Genomic DNA, 18,588 nt, shown 5'->3' with positions numbered 1-18,588 from the left:
CTCATTCTTTTTCTTTTTTAAACTAACAGAGGCTCAAGACAGTATAGATAATATTGCCAGCTGAGGAAGATGTGCTCTGAATCCCATGATGCACTCATGTCTTTCTTCCTGTTGGGTGGGCCAAAGGCATGCTACTGGAAAGTTTTCGTACAGGATGATTTTTGACCTGTTCCATTAACTTGTATGCTCCCTTCTCTCCCTTTTCTTTAGCTTTCCCATAGTGAATTTAGAAAAGTAGCAACATATCAGTCAACTTAAAAAAAAAAAAAAAAGGATTGGTCTGTTTTGGAATGATAGGCTATAGTGTTTTCTAAAGAATTTGTTTTAATTTTGACATCTCCATGTTTTTAGAGGTATAAATATTTGGATGGTCAACTACAGCTATTTTGTGGGGTCTAGTGACTATTTTGTGTAGGGGTCTATTTTGTGAAAGATCTAGTCTTTCAAGGAAGAGCTGACATATCTGGAACGTTCTGTTCAATTTGCGTATGTAAATCCGGAGAGCTCAGATTCTGAAGCGTTCTGAAAGGGCAAAGAGATGTGTTTCGGTGTTTAATTGCAGCTCTGCTCTCGCAGTTGAACACACTTGAAAGGTTCACATAAAGCTTTGATAAATTTGACTTTCCAAACTATCACCACTTGCTGTCTGAAATTCAGGAACCCAAAAGATTTGTCACTGTCCATACTTTCACTCTCTGTAAGTTGAAAATGGAATGGATTTGGAGAGCAGGGGAAATGTACGCAGTCGCTCCTCGGGGTGGGAGGTGAGGGGCTGAGATGGACCTGGCCGGCCGGCTGCTTGGGTGGCATGCTGCTGCTTTCTTTGCTCAGCCCTGGGCGAGTCCGCCTCAGGCCAGAGTAGAGACGAGACTAGTGTTTTGCAGCAGTTAATTTTGTAAAATTTAATTCACTCTGCTTTTATTTTGTCTGCTTGAATAGAGTGTTACTCTTTGATTTTACCTCATCCTTTCATAATATATAGCAGTGGGAGAGTCTGGCCAGCAGAGATGTCATTCAAAGGGGATTTTGTAGTTGTTTTACAGCTTTTAGTCTGCTTGGATTGTTCATACATTATTAAACTGGGATGTAGACCGTATGGTAAAATTAAATTCTGTTTATTTTTATTTCCAGGTACAAGCATCTCATTTTGAAGGTCTAATCACAACCATAGTTGGGTATATACTTTTAGCAATAACACTGATCATTTGTCATGTATCCTTTAATTAACTAACGTGGGTATTCAGTGATGTTATTCATACCAAAGAGTTGTTCCTGTTAATGACAAAACTGTTTCTTTTCTCTTGTCCTTTCAGTAAAAGCCGTAGATATATGTAGTGAGGATGAGGACAGATAAAGTATGAAATAAATTGTCAAATAATATTAAGTGTTGCCTAAATAAGTATCTGTTATGCTCAGATTTTCCTTGACTAGATGCTGCAGGGCTTGGCAACTCTTGTTAAATTTCATAGGTCTCGTCGCTTGCTGGGAGTCTGCTATATCGTTGTTAAGGTAATTCCTGTTATAAGTTAAAACCGCAAGTGGCTTGTCCCCATTTGGATGATACTGATGATCTTTGTTTTCACCACAGGTCTCTTTGCTAGTGGTGGTAGAAATTGGAGTGTTCCCTCTCATTTGTGGCTGGTGGCTGGATATCTGTTCCCTGGTAAGTTTGTTATTCATTATCATATGACCTAATAATTTAAAAGCTTCAAAAAAGGAAGTCTTTAAAATGAATTCCTTTTAAAGGAAACTCAATAGGATAGTAATTTGCTTATTTTTTCTGAGAATGAATCATTGTGGAGTCTTAATGTTACTAGTATTTGTTGAGTACATGATTTTATTTGCGGCTTTGTGCAGATTTTTGATGTCCGAGTATTTTGACTGGAACCTTTCTAATAACCAGTGGAGAAGTTTTGTACCCATTTTACTCTTCTAAATTTTACAGTAATGCCGAGACGTTACATACATAAAGAGAACAATCTAATAAGACTGTCTTTGTTTAATAAATTCAACTTTAATAATTTTTTTTAACTAAGATGCTTAGTCTTGATTATAATTAAAAAAAATTGTTTTTAATGTTTATTTACTTTTGAGAGAGAGAGCGCGTACATGCGAGCAGGGGAGGGGCAGAGAGAGAGGGAGACACAGAATCCAAAGCAGACTCCAGGCTCTGAGCTGTCAGCACAGAGCCCGATGCGGAGCTCGAACTCATGAACTGTGAGATCATGATCTGAGCTGAAGTCGGAGGCTTAACTGACTGAGCCACCCAGGTGCTCCTTGATTATAATTTTTAAGGCTGGCAGTGATAATCATGTTTTGACTTTTCAAAAATATTTTGTGTGTAGAAAAGCACCCATACCTTACTATTAAAACTTGTCATGAATGCAGACCTGTAACCAAGGAAAGAAGGTATCGTTAACCAAAAATGTGTCTTTCACAGTAGCAGCATTAGTAAAGTTTTTTTGTTTTTTTTGTTTTGTTTTGTTTTGTTTTTGAGAGAGACAGAGACAGTATGAGTGGGGGAGGGACAGAGAGAGAGAGAGGGAGAGCAGGAATCCCAAGCAGCCTCCGCACTGTCAGTGCAGAGCCCGACACAGGGTTTGAACCTATAAAACCACAAGATCATGACCTGAGCTGAAACCAAGAGTTGGACGCTCAACTGACTGACTGAGCCACCCAGGCGCCCCCGCATTAGTGAAATTCTTATTCGCCCATTGGTTTATCAGTCTTCCTTCTAATATTTAAGACTTTCAAGGGTCGTTATCTATCTTTGAAATAGTATCCTGTCTTATATCAGTTATATTTCTGTCATACCATGAAATGACATTTAAAGAGCTGTAGTCCTAGAACGTCATAACCCATACACGTAGTGATATATTCACTTCCTGGAAGATGGAGATGTTAATTTGGCAAATGTGAGTGGTACAGATCTCTCACTGGTTCTGCTTTGATTTAGGAAATGTTTGATGCTACCTTGAAAGATCGAGAACTGAGCTTTCAGTCAGCGCCAGGTACTACCATGTTTCTGCACTGGCTGGTGGGGATGGTGTACGTGTTCTACTTTGCCTCCTTCATTCTGTTGCTAAGAGAGGTAAGTTCTCAGGGAGACGCCAGCATTGTCCCTTTAAGGAAAGGACTTTGTTTTAACCACGTGTCCTGACTAATTTTCTCAAGGATTTTAGTCTAAGAAGGAATAGCTGATAGAGGAATTTAGCTTTATGTCTTTAAACTGTTTTCAGTCATTTGTCTCAAAAATTGATAAATTTTAATATTTCTGCGTATAGTTAACGAGTTTGAAAGATGAGTAGATCGAGGATAAAACTGCTTGTTTTACTTGGTGTCTTTTGTAGCCATCCTCTCCTACAAATTCTTGAAATTTTATGTGATGTGAGTCTGACTTGGACTTCGTTCAAGAAAATATAGTGCTGGAAATACCCAGAGGTTTTGCAGGATCACAATGTAGAGTTTGTAATCAAGTACCTTAAATATGGAATCACAGTGAGGGTCGTTTATGACTGCAGTTCACTTGCCGATGAGTACCTTCACTAGTCCTGTTTTTAGAATACGGTCTTTCCCGATTTGAAGAGAGCGAAAGTAGGGTCAGTATTTGATTAGTATACGTCATGTGCAATCATTCTGATGCGGTGGGCAGTATAAAAGTGAGTAATTTTGACAAGCGTACTTGCTGCTGTGCATTAGTCCCTCACATATTACCGCATAGTCCTTCTGCACCAGACACGGTGCTGACTGCTGAGGTAATAGTGAGAAACGGAGACACGATTCCCGCTCTTTCCGATTTTATATCCTGGGAAGGAAGAGAGGCATCTGACAAGTCCGCTTACAGCAGTGAGAGTGGTGATGGAGATGCACAGGGCCGCCGGAGGAGGCCGACTGATCCAGTGTGAATGGCTTGATGCTATCCTGGCGTACATTGTGTTTTGGGAAATTGAGGCATTAAGGAGGGGGGCTGAGGTTAAAATGTCCTCCTGAATCATATAGTGTAAGTTCAGTAAATTGTACTTACTTGCAAATAAAACTTGTATTCTTTCTTTGAAGCAAGTGATTGAGACTAACTTAATCTATTCAAAACTGTATATAGAACCTCTTAATTACACTGTTAAGTGATAAACTGTTTCACATTGAAATTTTTCATCTTCTCAGTGGGGTGGTTTTTGTGGTGCACAATCCTAGAATTGGGGTGTCAGATGAAACCTTAGAGGTCAGATACCCCCTCATTTGGAGGTTGGAGAAATAGAGTTTGGGCAGTTGAAATGCTTTACACATGGTAACTCCGTGCATTTGGACCACCTGAGACCACTACCTAGCCTCGCCCATTGCCCCACCACCCACAGCCTCTTGGGTTGATGATTTCCACTGAGAAACGGAAAAAGGATGTAGACAGTAAAATGAAAATGCTGAGAGTTTCTAGCTCCTCTTGGGAGTGTGAGGCTGAAATCAGATCTTGTATTAAAACATTTATAAATTGCAACATAATTCTTTCACTGGATGACACAATACAGTGACAGTTCTTTATTTTTCTATTTTCATTTTATTTATTTTAATGTTTTTAATTTATTTTTGAGAGCGAGAGAGTGAGTGAGCGAGCAGGGGAGGTGCAGAGAGGGAGGGGACAGAGGATCCCAAGTGGGCTGCACGCCGACAGCAGAGAGCCCGGTGCAGGGCTCGAACTCACGAACTGTGAGATCATGACCCGAGCTGAAGTTGGATTCTCAACTGACTGAGCCACCCAGGTGCTCCTATAGTGACAGTGTTTGAAAACAACAACAACAAAAAAAAAACAACTTATTTTTTATTTTGGAGATTTAGGTTTCTTGACAAATTCTACATATTTTTTCATTGAATGATTAAATGGACATCCAGCAAAATAGTTTATTTCATATAGATTCTGATTTAGGAACTTCTTTTCATAGGAAAGCCATGTGAATTTTCTGGGACCCATTTTATTAAGTTTTAAAAGCTTACTTTTCTGTTGATATTTTAGCTCATCTACAGAGTCTGAAGACATTGGTGAGTATTCGTAGCATTTAAAATATATTTGCAGGTACTTCGACCTGGTGTCTTATGGTTTCTAAGGAATTTGAATGATCCAGATTTTAATCCAGTACAAGAAATGATCCATTTGCCCATTTATAGGCATCTCCGAAGATTTATTTTGTCAGTGGTAAGCATACCTTTTTATTGTTTTTTGAGTAAAGTGTATTTTTTTTGTATTGTTTTGTGGGGGTTTTTTGGCGGCGGGGGGTGCAGTCAGGGGCTGGTAGAGTAGATACGTTGAGTTATTTATGTTTATCTAAGTTGGTGGAAGTTAGTTGTCAAATAGCTGTTCTATTGGTTGTTTTGATAAAGTAATTAAAATGTTTACTAAAACAACATTCCCTAGTTCTTTAGTAGTATAATTGGTTGCCAAATTATGGCTTTTGAATTACACTTCATTTGCATTGGAGCAATGGAGATTCATTAATAGTTTTTAAATTCAAAAAACTCTAAACAGAAGTATCTTGAAGTTTCTGTCCCACCTGGAAGAAGAAATTACCTAGTTAAAGCTAAGTTTTTTTAAAATAAAATTTACAAAGCAACATGGTGCCTTCCAGAAACTTTTGTAGCCATTAATATGGGTCACGTCTTACGTGTGGTTTATTAAGTTGCAGATGATTCTGATCGTTCATTGTAAGTTTCTGACCCTCTCTTCACATACCGTGCAGTGATTATCCTTTGTGGCTCCTCCTTGAGCCTTTGTGTCCTAGATTGAGAGAGAGAGGAGCACCCTTCCCAGGAATGCATTCTTTCCACAAAGTGACCCAAGTATATAGTCTGTGGAGTGAGAACACTCTGGGCCATGGGTGGGTATAGACACTTGGATTGCATCCTGGCTGGGTATGTTCAGAAGTCTGTTTGTCTCTCACAGGAATGGTTAACAGTGGTGTTCTGCCTTTTTTCTTAACTGCAGATTGTCTTTGGCTCCATTGTTCTCCTGATGCTTTGGCTTCCTATACGTATAATTAAGAGTCTGCTGCCTAATTTTCTTCCATATAATGTCATGCTATATAGGTGAGTTTTTGAAATTTAGAAGCTTTACTAGTTTAGCTTTGTTGATAACCTAGAGTGTATACATTTAAAACATTCTTTTCTTAACAGATACCGGAAATCATTTGATACTTGAGTTTTGCCATTTTAGATTGTTTAAACATTAGTTTAGCAGTTGCATTTTCCAAAGAAAGACTTATTTTTATGCAAATCAAGTGTGCTTTTGTTCAGCATTGAAATGTTTACCATACTTAATGACACCGTGTTAGCCACCATCATTTTTGTATGAAAAGCACATCATAAGGAATGTGTAGCCATAGTTATATGTTTAATTGTAGATTAAAATTAAGAAATCAGGCTTATGGATGGAAAATCTTTTTCATTTAAAAGCCTAAGTCACCTGGAAACTTAGTCTCTGCCACTCCCCCATTCCTTTTTTCATTGACTTGCATCATCCTTTCAGTTACCTAAACAGAAGGCTGCTGGGAAATTGGATTTCTTCCTCAGACTTCTAATTAGTCTTTAAATATCGTTAAGTCTTATTTTTAAAGGTCTCTTATCTAATCCAACTTGATTTACCACTTCCTTAGTTTAGGCTTTCCTCTTGTTCTCCATTTATAGCCCATCCTTACTTAACACCCTGCCTCTTCCTCCATCATCTACATCATAATGTCCGGGTCATGTGCAAGGCTTGGCATAGTCTCATGTTGACTTTCCAGCATCCTGTCCCTGCATTGTCTGACTCGAATTCTGCTCTCCAACCATGCTCCCCTCCGCTCAGTCTCCCTAAAACACCTAGCTATTCCTTGTCTTCCTTTCTGTTTAGAATGACCTTCTTCCTCATGTTTAGCTGGAACCCTTTTTGTTATCTTTACTCAAAATCCAAATTAAGATTTGATTCTCTGAATTTTTCCCTAACTAGAGTAAATCCTCATTCCCTCCTTGTGAATTTGGGTCTGGTTATAGTGAGAACCAGGAAGCTTAGGCTTTGGCTATATATATTGTTAGGATAGACCCATTTTGGTAGTCAGTTACACTCCGAAGTTTAGCAATTTTGGGCCTGTATAGCAGTATTTAGTCCATTCTTCCATTAAAAACAAAACAAAACAAGGGCCCGTTATATGTCCGGTCCTTTTCTGTGCACTAGGTATATAACAGTGAACCAAACAGAATCAAGACAATTCTCTGCTCTTGTGGAGCTTACATTTCAGTGAGGGGGAAACACCCCTCAAAATAGAATATGTAGTATATCTGGGGTCATCAGTACTAGGGGCTTGGAAGATGAAGCAGAGAAAGGGGATAGAGAGAGTGGCCAAGATGGGGTTTAATTTAGAAGTGACTGATGAGGACCTGAAGAGGTGACAGCTCAGGAAAGCCCTGTCGGAGCTGCTGAGGGATGAGCCATATGGGTTCCTGAAGGTAGAGTGTCCTTGCAGGGGGTGGGCAAGTGCGGTGACATTGGGGTCCATTTGAGGAGCATCAGGGAGGCCAGTCTGGCTGGGGTGGAAGAAGGAAAGCATGGTGGTCGGCTGTGAGGTCAGAGAAGTCATGCAAAACCAGATCCTACAGAGTCTCGTAAGCCACTGGAAGCATTTTGGATTCAACTTGAGCGATTTGGGGAGTTCTTGAAAGGTTTGACCAGAAGAGTGATCTGATACAGGTTAGTTAAGAAGCGTCACCGTGGCTGCTGTGATGAGAAGAGACTGGGTCCGGTGGCCAGGACAGAAGCGGGAAGCCGGCTGGGAGCATGGCGCAGGGACCTTGGTGCTGAGGTGAAGGAAGTAGCAGTGGAGGTAATGAGAGGTGGTGAGATTTAGGGCATTGCTAGGATCCAGTCAGCAGGACTCCGGCTGTTTGAGTTGGAGTGAAATAAAGGCAGTCAATGACCTGAGCACCTGGAAGGATGGAGTTGCCATTTACTGGGATGAGGAAGGCTGTGGAGGAGCAGGATTAGAAGGGAAGAGTGGGAATTTGGTCATGGTCAACTGAAGACGTCTCATGGCTGTAGGAGACGTTGAGGTTGCACTTTGGATACAAAGTTAGGAGTTAGGGAAGACGTCTGAGTGGTACATAGAAATTTACCGCAACGTAGAAATTTAAGCCACACGAGTGTGCATTCATCCAGACAGCATGCACACATGAGAGAGGACAGAGCCTGGGGCCCTCCGTTGTCTCCGGCTCCCTGAGCTAACAGATCTAGAAGGGCGTCCAGTGAGAAAGCGTTTTGAGGACCAAGGAGTAGCCAGTTGTGTAATACGCCATACAGCCAGTGAGGTGGGACCCAGACCTGACCATCACATTTAACAACACAGAGGTCACTGGCGACCCTCGTCGGGACTGGTTTTGGAGGATTCAAGGGAGAATGGGGGAGAGGTGATAGAGACAGCGTCAAGGAGTTTTGCTGTCGTCCCATCAGATGTTTAGTATGATACAGTTATGATGGAAAGTAGAGTCGCGCTGTAAATCACAGCTGTTTGTCATTGTCCTAGTGATGCTCCAGTGAGTGAACTGTCCCTTGAGCTGCTCCTGCTTCAGGTGGTCTTGCCGGCGTTACTTGAACAGGGACACACGAGGCAGTGGCTGAAGGGGCTCGTGCGAGCGTGGACTGTAACTGCTGGGTACTTGCTGTAAGTAGGCACTTGATGACCTTTCTGACAAAGTACGTTCCGTGCCCCGCTCAGGAGATCGGAGTTTGAAGAAGAGACCATTTGGTGATATCTGCAGGTACATAGGATACTTACTTTGTTCAATTCTTCGTCTTGCTTATTTTTCTCATTACTGTACATCCTTTTATAGAGAACGTACGCACGTTTTTACCCTCTTGAAGTTGAATCTTTGTGATTTAAATGTTTTTCCAGAGAATGTGTGGCATTCTGCTGATTCCTTATTGCGAAGTACGCACTGGCTTGTATCGGATTGAGCAGGTGTCCCCTGCAGCCTCCGCCATCTCATTTTTGCCGCCACGGATACGCGTTGAGTTCCCTGCCACAATAGGCACAGGCGCTGGACTGAATTTTCAGGGTGTTTTGGACATGAATAGTAAATTTGGAAAAGTTCAATTTAAAGCAGGAACCAGCGTTTAGGCCAGAATGAGGGGATTAATAGTGCTGTGTATGGATTCTGCTTGTACGTTTTCTACCTTAAGGAGTAATAAGAAAGTACGTCTCCTGTCTGCTGTTTTATTCTGATCTGAAGAGAGAATTTTTATTGATGTAATTTTTACACAGGGATCTGCATTCCTATTTATTGGGAGACCAGGAAGAAAACGAGAACAGTGCAAACCAACAAGTTAACAATAATCAGCACGCTCGAAACAACAATGCTATTCCCGTGGTGGGGGAAGGCCTGCATGCAGCCCACCAAGCCATACTGCAGCAGGGGGGGCCTGTTGGCTTTCAGCCTTATCGCCGGCCTTTAAATTTTCCACTCAGGGTAGGTACTAGAAGACTTAGACATGGGGCGCCTGGGTGGTTCAGTTGGTTAAGCATCTGACTTTGGCTCAGGTCATGATCTCGCAGCTCATGAGTTTGAGCCCCGTGTCGGGCTCTGTGCCGACAGCTCAGTGCCTGGAGCCTGCTTTGGATTCTGTGTCTCCCTCTTTGTCTCTCTGCCTCTCCCTCACTCACAGTCTGTCTCTCTCTGTCTCTCAAAAATAAAAAAAACATAAAAAAAAAATTAAAAAAAGACTTCACCAGAAGTCAAGTTTTTTCCCAGTTTCTACTGAGAAATTTGCTGCTGTGGCTGGTGCTAGGAGCAGGTGGTCCTCTGTATAGAACTATCTCGCAGTCTCCTGAAAAGAGCCCCCAGCCCTCTGGTTAGCAACGTGATATGTGTAACCCTAAGGTAAGTTGGTCAGATCTCTTAAGTGGCTCACAGTGTTGGGACTCCCTATGCTGCTGCTCCCTCTGCTGTTTGAAAGGAGCAAGTGTTAAAGACCCTGCTGAAAATAAGAAATTAACATCATTGATATATTTCAGTTATGTGTCAGAGCTGAAATGGGCATTTTAATGTTTTCCCTATTTAATATTCTTCCTAATATGGCAGGATTGAGTAGTAATCTCATGTTTACATCTGGTGAAACTAAAGAGCGGATTGGTTAAGGAAGTGTCTTGTCCCAGCAAAACTTTCCCCCAGGCCCCACCAGAACTGTTCCCGACAAGGGTCGCAGTGGCTTTTGTTTCGTTAAATCTGATGGTCAGGTCTTGGTCCTCACCTCACTGGCTGGATAAGTAACGTGTTGCACTTTTGGTCAGTCCTTACTCCACAAAACGCTTTTTCAGAAAGCCTTCAGGAATCTTCAGGGAGGAGGTGATGCTTTTAAGTCTCTAAAGTTAGGCCAGCCAGAGAATAAAATCGGAAGTGGAAGGCCATGCCAGGCACATGCCAAAACACGAGGCAGGTTAGACATGGTAAGTTTGGAACTGCAGGGAATTAAGTGGATCTAGAGGGTGGAGTTGGGGGGGGGGAGGTGCCTGCGTGGCTCAGTCTGTCTGAGTCTGTCTGACTCTTTTTTTTTTTTTAATTTTTGTTTTAATGTTTTTTTTGTTTTAATGTTTGTTTATTTTTGACATAGAGACAGAGCGAGAGAGAGAGAGCGGGGGAGGGGCAGAGAGAGAGGGAGACACAGAATCCGAAACAGGCTCCAGGCTCTGAGCCGTCAGCCCAGAGCCCGACGCGGGGCTCGAACTCACGGACCGTGAGATCGTGACCTGAGCTGAAGTCGGACGCTCAACCGACTGAGCCACCCAGGCACCCCTAAATGTCTGACTCTTGGTCTCTGCTCAGGTCTTGACCCCAGGGTCATGAGTCCAGGCCCCGTGTTGGGCTCTGTACTGGGTGTAAAGCCTACCTTAAAAAAAAAAGGAGCGGGGGGTGGCCGCCTGGGTAGCTCAGTTTGGTTAAGTGTCTGAGCCTTCATTTCAGCTCAGGTCACGATCTCAGGATTTGTGAGATCGATCCCCATGTCGGGCTCTGCGCTGATGGCATGGAGCCTGTTGGGGATTCTCTGTCTCTCTCAAAATAAGTCAGTAAGCATTTAAAAAAACAGAGGGTGGGGTGTATGCAGGTGAGCGTGAGCGATGGGGGAGTCGTGAGAGATGAGGCTCTTAGGCAAAAGGTACTTTCCGGCCCAGATGAGAGACAGTCGGTAGGAGTTTCTCAGGCAACGAAGGCCGACAGGCTCCTCTTGGAGTGTTATGGTGGGTGCTTCTCCGTCTTCCCTCGAGAGCTCTCCCTTCTGGGCCTGGTGAGGGAGAAGGCCAGCAGCAGATGCTCCTCTTCTGCCCCGGGGGCAGCCACTTTCCTCTCAGCCTGCTCGCTTCTCATGCGCACATGTCTGTCCAGGAGCCTCCGCTACACGTGACAGTTCACATTTAAACTTAATTAAAAGTAAATACAACTCGTGAGGATGTGGTGTGATGGATGTGTTAATTACTTCACTGGTAGGAATCCCTTTACAACGTGTACGTACAGCGAATCACGTTGTACGCTTTAAATACATCACGGTTTTGTCGGTGAGGGGAAAGTACATTTCTAGTAACAGCACACGCGGAGTAAAGACAGTGTGGCCGTCACCGCCCGGTGACCCCACGTTGCGTGTGCTCGGCCGCTTGTGCCAGCGCAGGTTCCGTCATCGGTCACAGAGGTCTAATTAGGCAGCGCTGTTAGAGAGGAAGCTTTCCTTTTCACGAAAACTTGTTTTTTGAGAATGTGATTACAAAGTGAGTGTTGGGGCACCTGGGTGGCTCAGTCGGTTGCGTGTTCAGCTCTTTAGCTCAGCTCAGGTCATAATCTCGAGGTTTGGGAGGTTGAGCCCTGAGTCAGGCTGTGTGCTCACTGACTGTGTGGGGCCTGTTGGGGAGCCTCTCTCCCTCTGACCTTGTTGTCCTGCACATACGGGCACTCTTTTTCTGTGTCTTTCTCAAAATAAGTAAACTTTTAAAAACGAGCGTGCACACACAAGTGGGGGAGGGACGGAGAGAGGGAGGCACAGAATCCGAAACAGACTCCGGGCTCTGAGCTGTCGGCACAGAGCGCAACACAGGGCTCGAACCCACAGACCGCAAGATCATGACCTGAGCCAAAGTTGGACACTTAACCGACTGAGCCACCTAGGAGCCCCTAAGTAAACTTTTAAAAGAAATTGTATGTTTTTAGTTTTAATTTGGAAACATGTAAGCTGATTGTGTTTTACTTTATGCTGATTACAAATTATACATCCCTGTTACTTGCTGATGTATCTGATTGTCTGAAAATAGACACTTAACTTTTAGCTGAAATTAGAGGTAAATTTACCTAAAATAAAAATCTTTTTATGTGAAATGGAAGGAAACCTGGGAGTAAAAGCCATTTCTTCTTACTGGGAGGATTATGCTGACACATTGAGGGGTGTCCTAAAATATGTTGAGCACATTTGAATCCCTTATGCCCTCTTATGTTTTGCCTTGCAGATATTTTTGTTGATTGTCTTCATGTGTATAACCTTACTGATTGCCAGCCTCATCTGCCTTACTTTACCAGGTATGAGCTAATGACGTGAAAAGATGCTTTGTGTCTTCCATCAGGTATAAACCTGAAATAGTTTGCCCCTTATTTTTGATTGAATGTGGGCTATTGATCTCTTTAGGACTCTCCATCTCCTTGGAGTCATTTGTCTTAGAACAGAGGGGGACAAAACCGAGGTATAATTTCTGATTCATTTTTAGAAGTAAATTACATATGGTCACTCAGTTTTCTTGGACGTAGTCTTTAAAAAATCACCTGTGTGGCTTAGGTCATTTTTTTCAAGTCAGTCTTTTGACGTTGATCACGTTTGCCTTCACTGTATGTTTCCAGTCCCCTGCGTCTTGTTGCTGGACACCTTTATGAAGCCAGACCGGTTCCCTTTATTGTCTGGTGTCCACAAATACGAATCTTTAAATTTCAGCTAAACAGCATTTCTTCATCTGACAAGTGAGATGCTGTGGATGAATATAGTAGTTTGTCATGCCCTGCAAAGGTCAGGAGTAAATGGGAGTCGAGCCCAGAGCCAGTGACAGAGTCTCAGGAACAGCTTGCTGCCCCCACCCTCCCAGTTACCGTTTAGAGCAGGCCGGAAAATCCTGATTCTTACTGATCTGTGTTAGCCACTTAAATAATCCTTAAGTGGAAGATGCTTTTCATGCTTACAAGTACGTAAATGTGTATTGACTTAGTATCTCAAGTATAGCACTGCTTCTATAATGTTCTAAATCTGATTTGTATTGAATACTTGAGTTTCTCCATGAGGGCTAAGGTCAAGGAACAAGTAGGAAATTTAGTTTTGAGTGAGGTTTTTAAAAATAATGAGACTATTCTCTAATCTGTAGGAATTGTGATTTAACTTAAAATGGTAAAAATAAAGGTGGTTTGTTTTGTTTTGTTTTTAACTGCTTCTGAATAATAAACTTTGACCTTTAGAACTATGCTCGTAGGAAGCTCACTACTCCTCATATCACAGCTCTCAACAAAGTTTGATTAACGGCTGGGTGCAACATAGTAAATACATTGCTGAGAAAAGTTGGGTTTTGAACTTCAGACAGTTTTACATTTGTGGTTTTAATGTTCTATTTTCATGTCTTTATCAGAAATACTGAAAAGTTAAAGGAAGGAAACCTAGTTTTAGTATCCAAATTTGTTAGTAAAAGTACTTTAATTTCACTGAAGATTGTTAACTAAATATTCCCCTGTTAATCTCATCTCACTATGGGTTAGTTTTCTGTAGCTTCAGTTCAGCTGATGATAACTTAGTACAAACTAAAAATTTTAACCCCGTCCTCTCAGAAACACTTAAGTAGAAGTGTGTGAAGTATGGAATAGAAACTGGCCATCAGATTTTTAAAAAACCACCCAACTATAAACAACCACAGCAACTACAAAAACCTTGGGATAGCAATATATGTAAATATATGTGTGTGTATAAAATACTAAACATTTCTACAGAATTACCAGTAGTGATTTTTATATCTGTTTCAAATTAACATTCACATGTGTTTATTTCACATAACATTTATGTGTATTTGTCTTTAACAATAACTTATCTTCACATCCAAACCATTTTGTGAGGTTGCAGAGAAGTGTCGGTGCCAGCAGTGTGGCTTGTAAGACTTAGTTGTTGAGCTGCTTTAGTTCAGTTGGAGGCAGAGTGCTTCATTGGTCAAGAGCATGAGCTCTGTGGTTCAGTGGTCAAGGCATGAGTTCAAATTCAGCCTCCACTCCACCCTCACGGGACCTTGGTTGGGCCAGGTTCTTAATCTTCAAAATGGAAATAGTGGCTGCTTAGGGGTTCTTAGGAGGATTGAGATAATATATGGAGAATGCTCAGCACAGCTACTAGCTCCTTTTAGGTATTTAAAAATAACAAATAACACTGTATTAACAAGAACTTGATCCATAGAAAAATACGCAAGACGTTTGGGCCTTGCTCTTCTTTCTAGCCTCATTGAAAAGTAACCAAGTGAAGAAAGTTACCATATGGAATGGTCTTGCCTGAGTTAGATTTTTATGGGTACGTTACAGAATTTCTTTGTATTAACTCTTTGTGTGAGGCACTTCTCAAATCTGTTTAAGTTCAGACACTTTTCAAATCTGTTTAATATTTGGATCTTTTTTCTAAGAGAATTAATATGTTCCTTGATTATTGTGCTTTAAAATGTTACTATGCCCATTTCATATTAAAATAAGCTTAGTTTTCTGTCTTGATGGACAAACCAACTGAAAGAAAGTTAATCTGACTTACTTGTAATGGTCCTAAATGTTGAAGGTATTGACAGCATAAATAATAACTAAATTCCCCACTTTTGTCATATTAGGTGGTAATGATTTTATTTGGTGGTAAAAACAATGGAAACAACCTCCTCAATCGTTTTCATTCTGAAAGAGTAGGTAATCAACAGGGCCGGGCAGAGTAGATGTCACAGGAGAGCTTGTCCCCTGACCTCCTCCTGTGTTTTAGTTGTGTCTTAATCAAATAATTGCATTCTTTAGAGTGTGTGTGTGTGTGTGGGGGGGGGGGGGCTTATTGTTACTTATTTTTAATGAAGACATTGACATATCAAAATGTGATGTCTTTTTACTTATCACTTAAAATGATTGAAATAATTGAAAATACTAACAGAAGGACATCAAGATTATAGTTCTCTTTACATAGATAGCCACATATCTCATTTATCAGCCTTTCTGTTTTCAGTATTTGCTGGCCGTTGGTTAATGTCATTTTGGACGGGGACTGCCAAAATTCATGAGCTCTACACAGCTGCTTGTGGTCTCTATGTTTGCTGGCTAACCATAAGGGCAGTGACGGTGCTGGTGGCCTGGATGCCACAGGGACGCAGAGTGATCTTCCAGAAGGTTAAAGAGTGGTCCCTCATGGTAGGTTTTTCTCCTACAGAACTGATGGTGTGTGATAGGAGTAGTGGATACATTTTTAGTCATTTATTTAAATATTTTCACTTTTGTTTCTTCATTATGCATATGGTGTCGAGAGTTGATTTATTTTTAATTAGAAGGGATATTCCTTTAAGACATTAGCGTTCTGATTCATTCTGAGAACCACAGTTGGATGAATTCAAGGGTCAAAAGAAAATCATATTATTACATGATCCAGTAGGGCCCTTAAGTAAGTAATGTAATTGGAAGTTATTTTGGAAATGTTAAGGTATAAGATATTCTTTAGAATTTAAAATCAGTCTAAGTAGACATTTTAAGATATTTTTTCTAAAATTTGATTTTTTGATCTATTTGAATATGTAAAAATCTTGACTTCAGGATTAAGTTTGTGTTTTTCATATAACTGGTATTCCTTTAATTACACATTTCTATTGCTGATTCAAGAATGTCTTGGCTAATGTGAAAGTGTAGTAAGTAATGGAAATCATTACTCAGTAAGTACCTAATTGCACAGAGGTGGGGGAAAATGTCAGTGTAAGATGACCGTCCATGTGTGATGATTTATTGATTGATTGTGATGTTGGCTATGCTTGCTAAATAGGTTTAGGTCACTGCTTATGCCTCTTCATTTGTATAATCCTAGTTTTGTATCTGAATCTAGATTTTAATTTCACTAAAAGGTTAATATTAGTGTTGAAAGAAAAACTTGAGATTTATTATATATTATGAATGGAGGGGCTTAATTGCTGTTTAATTTCACAAGATAATGAGACGCTTAAATATATTTAAAATACGGAAACCAGCTAATAGCCAGTTTTCATTTGGTAATTTTCTATTTCTGTTTTCTATTATCGATATGCCATTTAAAAAAGCAAGTACTGCATTTTATATGACCCACGTCATGTTAGTCTCTTGTTGAAACAAATGTACTCACCGAGGCTACGTTAAGAGAAAGGGAGGTCATCAGACATCAGGGCCACTTTAAGCACTCGTTTCTTTGTCAGGATTCTGTAGTGGTGCTTTCATAGTCTCTATTGTTTTCTCTGTGTTGACTTTATTTTCATTTTTTTGTTGCTTTGTCCAAATTCTAGAGCTGTGCTAACAGAGTAGCCATGTAGCTAATGGCTACTGTACTGGCAACACAGATAGAGGACATTTTGGTTATCATAGTTCTGTTGGGCCACAGAGGATTCTAGAGGGAGCCAGTTTGATCAACGGGTTTAATTACCTTCACTGGGGTTTCTACAGAGCCCTTCTCCTGTACCCGTCCACCTCCGGGGTTACAGGTCAGCCTGTGAGTTGGCTTCATTGGATTAGGAGCCTGGGATAATCAGTAGCTTTTCTTGGACAAATGAAAGCCTACTTCTGAGAATGAGTTTGAGAAAAACAGCACAGCCACCTGGTTAATATATGTAATAATGACTTCTGTAATTTATAAGCAAAAATGCATAATAATTTCATGCTTTTATTATAGCTTGAGCTTGATATACATATTCATTTAATGATATAATATGTATGTGAGGTGTTTAGGTAATGTATTTGTTCTGTTAGGCATCAGGTTAAAGAAGAAAAATAAAGTTCCAAGTGGAATAGAGTTTAGCTAAAAGCCAGAAAGACTCTCTAGTGACATGGCCTCATTTGCTGGCAGATCATGAAGACTTTGATAGTCGCTGTGCTGCTGGCCGGGGTTGTCCCGCTCCTGCTGGGGCTCCTGTTTGAGCTGGTTATTGTCGCTCCCCTGCGGGTTCCCTTGGATCAGACTCCTCTTTTTTACCCATGGCAGGTAAGTGCGTGACTTCTGCTCATGGTATTTCTTTATGGATTTGGAATCAGAAAAATTTGTGATTTTTTTTTTTTTTTAAGTGATTTTAAGTAGTTTGTTTAGAAAGACTAATTTTTTCTATTCTGGGAACCCTTATAAAATTGATTAAATAGTACATTTTAATTAATTGCTTTCAAAATATACAGGTCATTTAACTCCTTTAAAAGGTCTTTATAGCTTAAAATGTCACTATTTAGGCTTCACCTGATCTTTAAAGGTACAGACTAACACGTGTTGGTTTTTTCACTTATTAGCTAAGATGAGATACCTTGCTTCTTCTAGGTTTGAGGCTTTAAGCAGTAACTTACATTTTTGAATACTCACAGCATGTTTTCTCACAAAGTCACAGGTTTATTAAAAAGAGCATTCTGAGGGAACCTATGTAGATCACAGCAAAGGTCTTAAAGCTATCGGGGAAGAAAAATACTACTTTTCTATAGTATTTAGAGCCTGAAATTAGCATCCTAGACTTCAAGTTCTTAAGAGATCATAAGGGAAGAGCTAGGCATTGATTCAGTCATTCATAGGCTTTTCAGCCTTGTTTCTATTTCCTCTTAGTGTATGAGAGTAGATTTACTGGAAATGAAAATTATGCAGGATGTATTTCCCTTCCTCTACTTTCCAGATGGAGAGACTCCACAAACTTTACTTAGCAGCAGATAACTTACTTTCGTGCTCTAATGTGTGCTAAAACCCTGTATTATATAACTCAGATGGAAATGAGTCCAATGCAGGAACTTCTTGTGGACCTCATGGGCCGATCGGCGAGACAGGTGCCAGGTGGGCTGCACTGTGATTGGGGCAGTACAGGCTGCTGTGGCCTCATGTAGGAGGTATTTATCCTGGCTTTAGGAGTTACGTATGATTTTCTGTACGAGACAAGGTCTAGGACAACCTAGAAGAGAGTACAAAGGAGTGGCCAAGGAAGGAAGAAGTGTATTCAAGGAAAGAGGGATTGGGCAGACCACGTGGTGAAACAGAGCATATGTGTGGAGCTGTCTATAATCCTGTGTGCTCTAGATTAGACTTGGAGAAGTGGGAAACAAAGGGAAAGTTAAGCACATGTGACGTCTTTCTGTAAGGTCTGTACTGCAGGGTAGTCAGATGGCATCAGTGACTGAAGGAAAGCTATTTTTTTTATGGAGTAATACCAGCTAATAAAGGTAGAGGAAGTAACAATTAGAAAAATCACTGTTTTGCAATAGTTCACAAAATAGGTGATTGCAGCAAAGACTGTTAGTGGATGCTGAACCCGTCAGGTGAAAGTTGATGGGTCTTCAGTTACTACCGCTACATAGCAAGTTATGTCACAACGG

General features: G+C 40.9%; 1 protein-coding gene across 3 annotated transcripts in view; it reads left to right on the top strand.

The window, feature by feature from the left end:
• The window catches only part of MARCHF6 (membrane associated ring-CH-type finger 6), a 75,452-nt gene that overhangs the window by 42,481 nt on the left and 14,383 nt on the right, over nucleotides 1–18,588 (top strand). For 2 of the 3 annotated variants that reach the window (XM_030332528.1, XM_030332520.1), the window contains 11 exons: nucleotides 1,132–1,212; nucleotides 1,441–1,509; nucleotides 1,589–1,663; nucleotides 2,957–3,091; nucleotides 5,063–5,182; nucleotides 5,969–6,069; nucleotides 8,535–8,672; nucleotides 9,273–9,477; nucleotides 12,495–12,564; nucleotides 15,236–15,432; nucleotides 17,099–17,233. In XM_030332528.1, coding sequence (XP_030188388.1) covers nucleotides 1,132–1,212; nucleotides 1,441–1,509; nucleotides 1,589–1,663; nucleotides 2,957–3,091; nucleotides 5,063–5,182; nucleotides 5,969–6,069; nucleotides 8,535–8,672; nucleotides 9,273–9,477; nucleotides 12,495–12,564; nucleotides 15,236–15,432; nucleotides 17,099–17,233 — 1,326 coding nt within the window. The remainder of the gene's footprint in view (nucleotides 1–1,131; nucleotides 1,213–1,440; nucleotides 1,510–1,588; nucleotides 1,664–2,956; nucleotides 3,092–5,062; nucleotides 5,183–5,968; nucleotides 6,070–8,534; nucleotides 8,673–9,272; nucleotides 9,478–12,494; nucleotides 12,565–15,235; nucleotides 15,433–17,098; nucleotides 17,234–18,588) is intronic. The other variant, XM_030332537.1, reaches the window with a different exon arrangement.

Source organism: Lynx canadensis, chromosome A1 (assembly GCF_007474595.2).
Source record: "Lynx canadensis isolate LIC74 chromosome A1, mLynCan4.pri.v2, whole genome shotgun sequence".
Classification (NCBI taxonomy): domain Eukaryota; kingdom Metazoa; phylum Chordata; class Mammalia; order Carnivora; family Felidae; genus Lynx; species Lynx canadensis.
The sequence above is the reverse complement of the archived record's forward strand: the minus strand, read 5'-3'. Positions and strand labels throughout refer to the sequence as shown.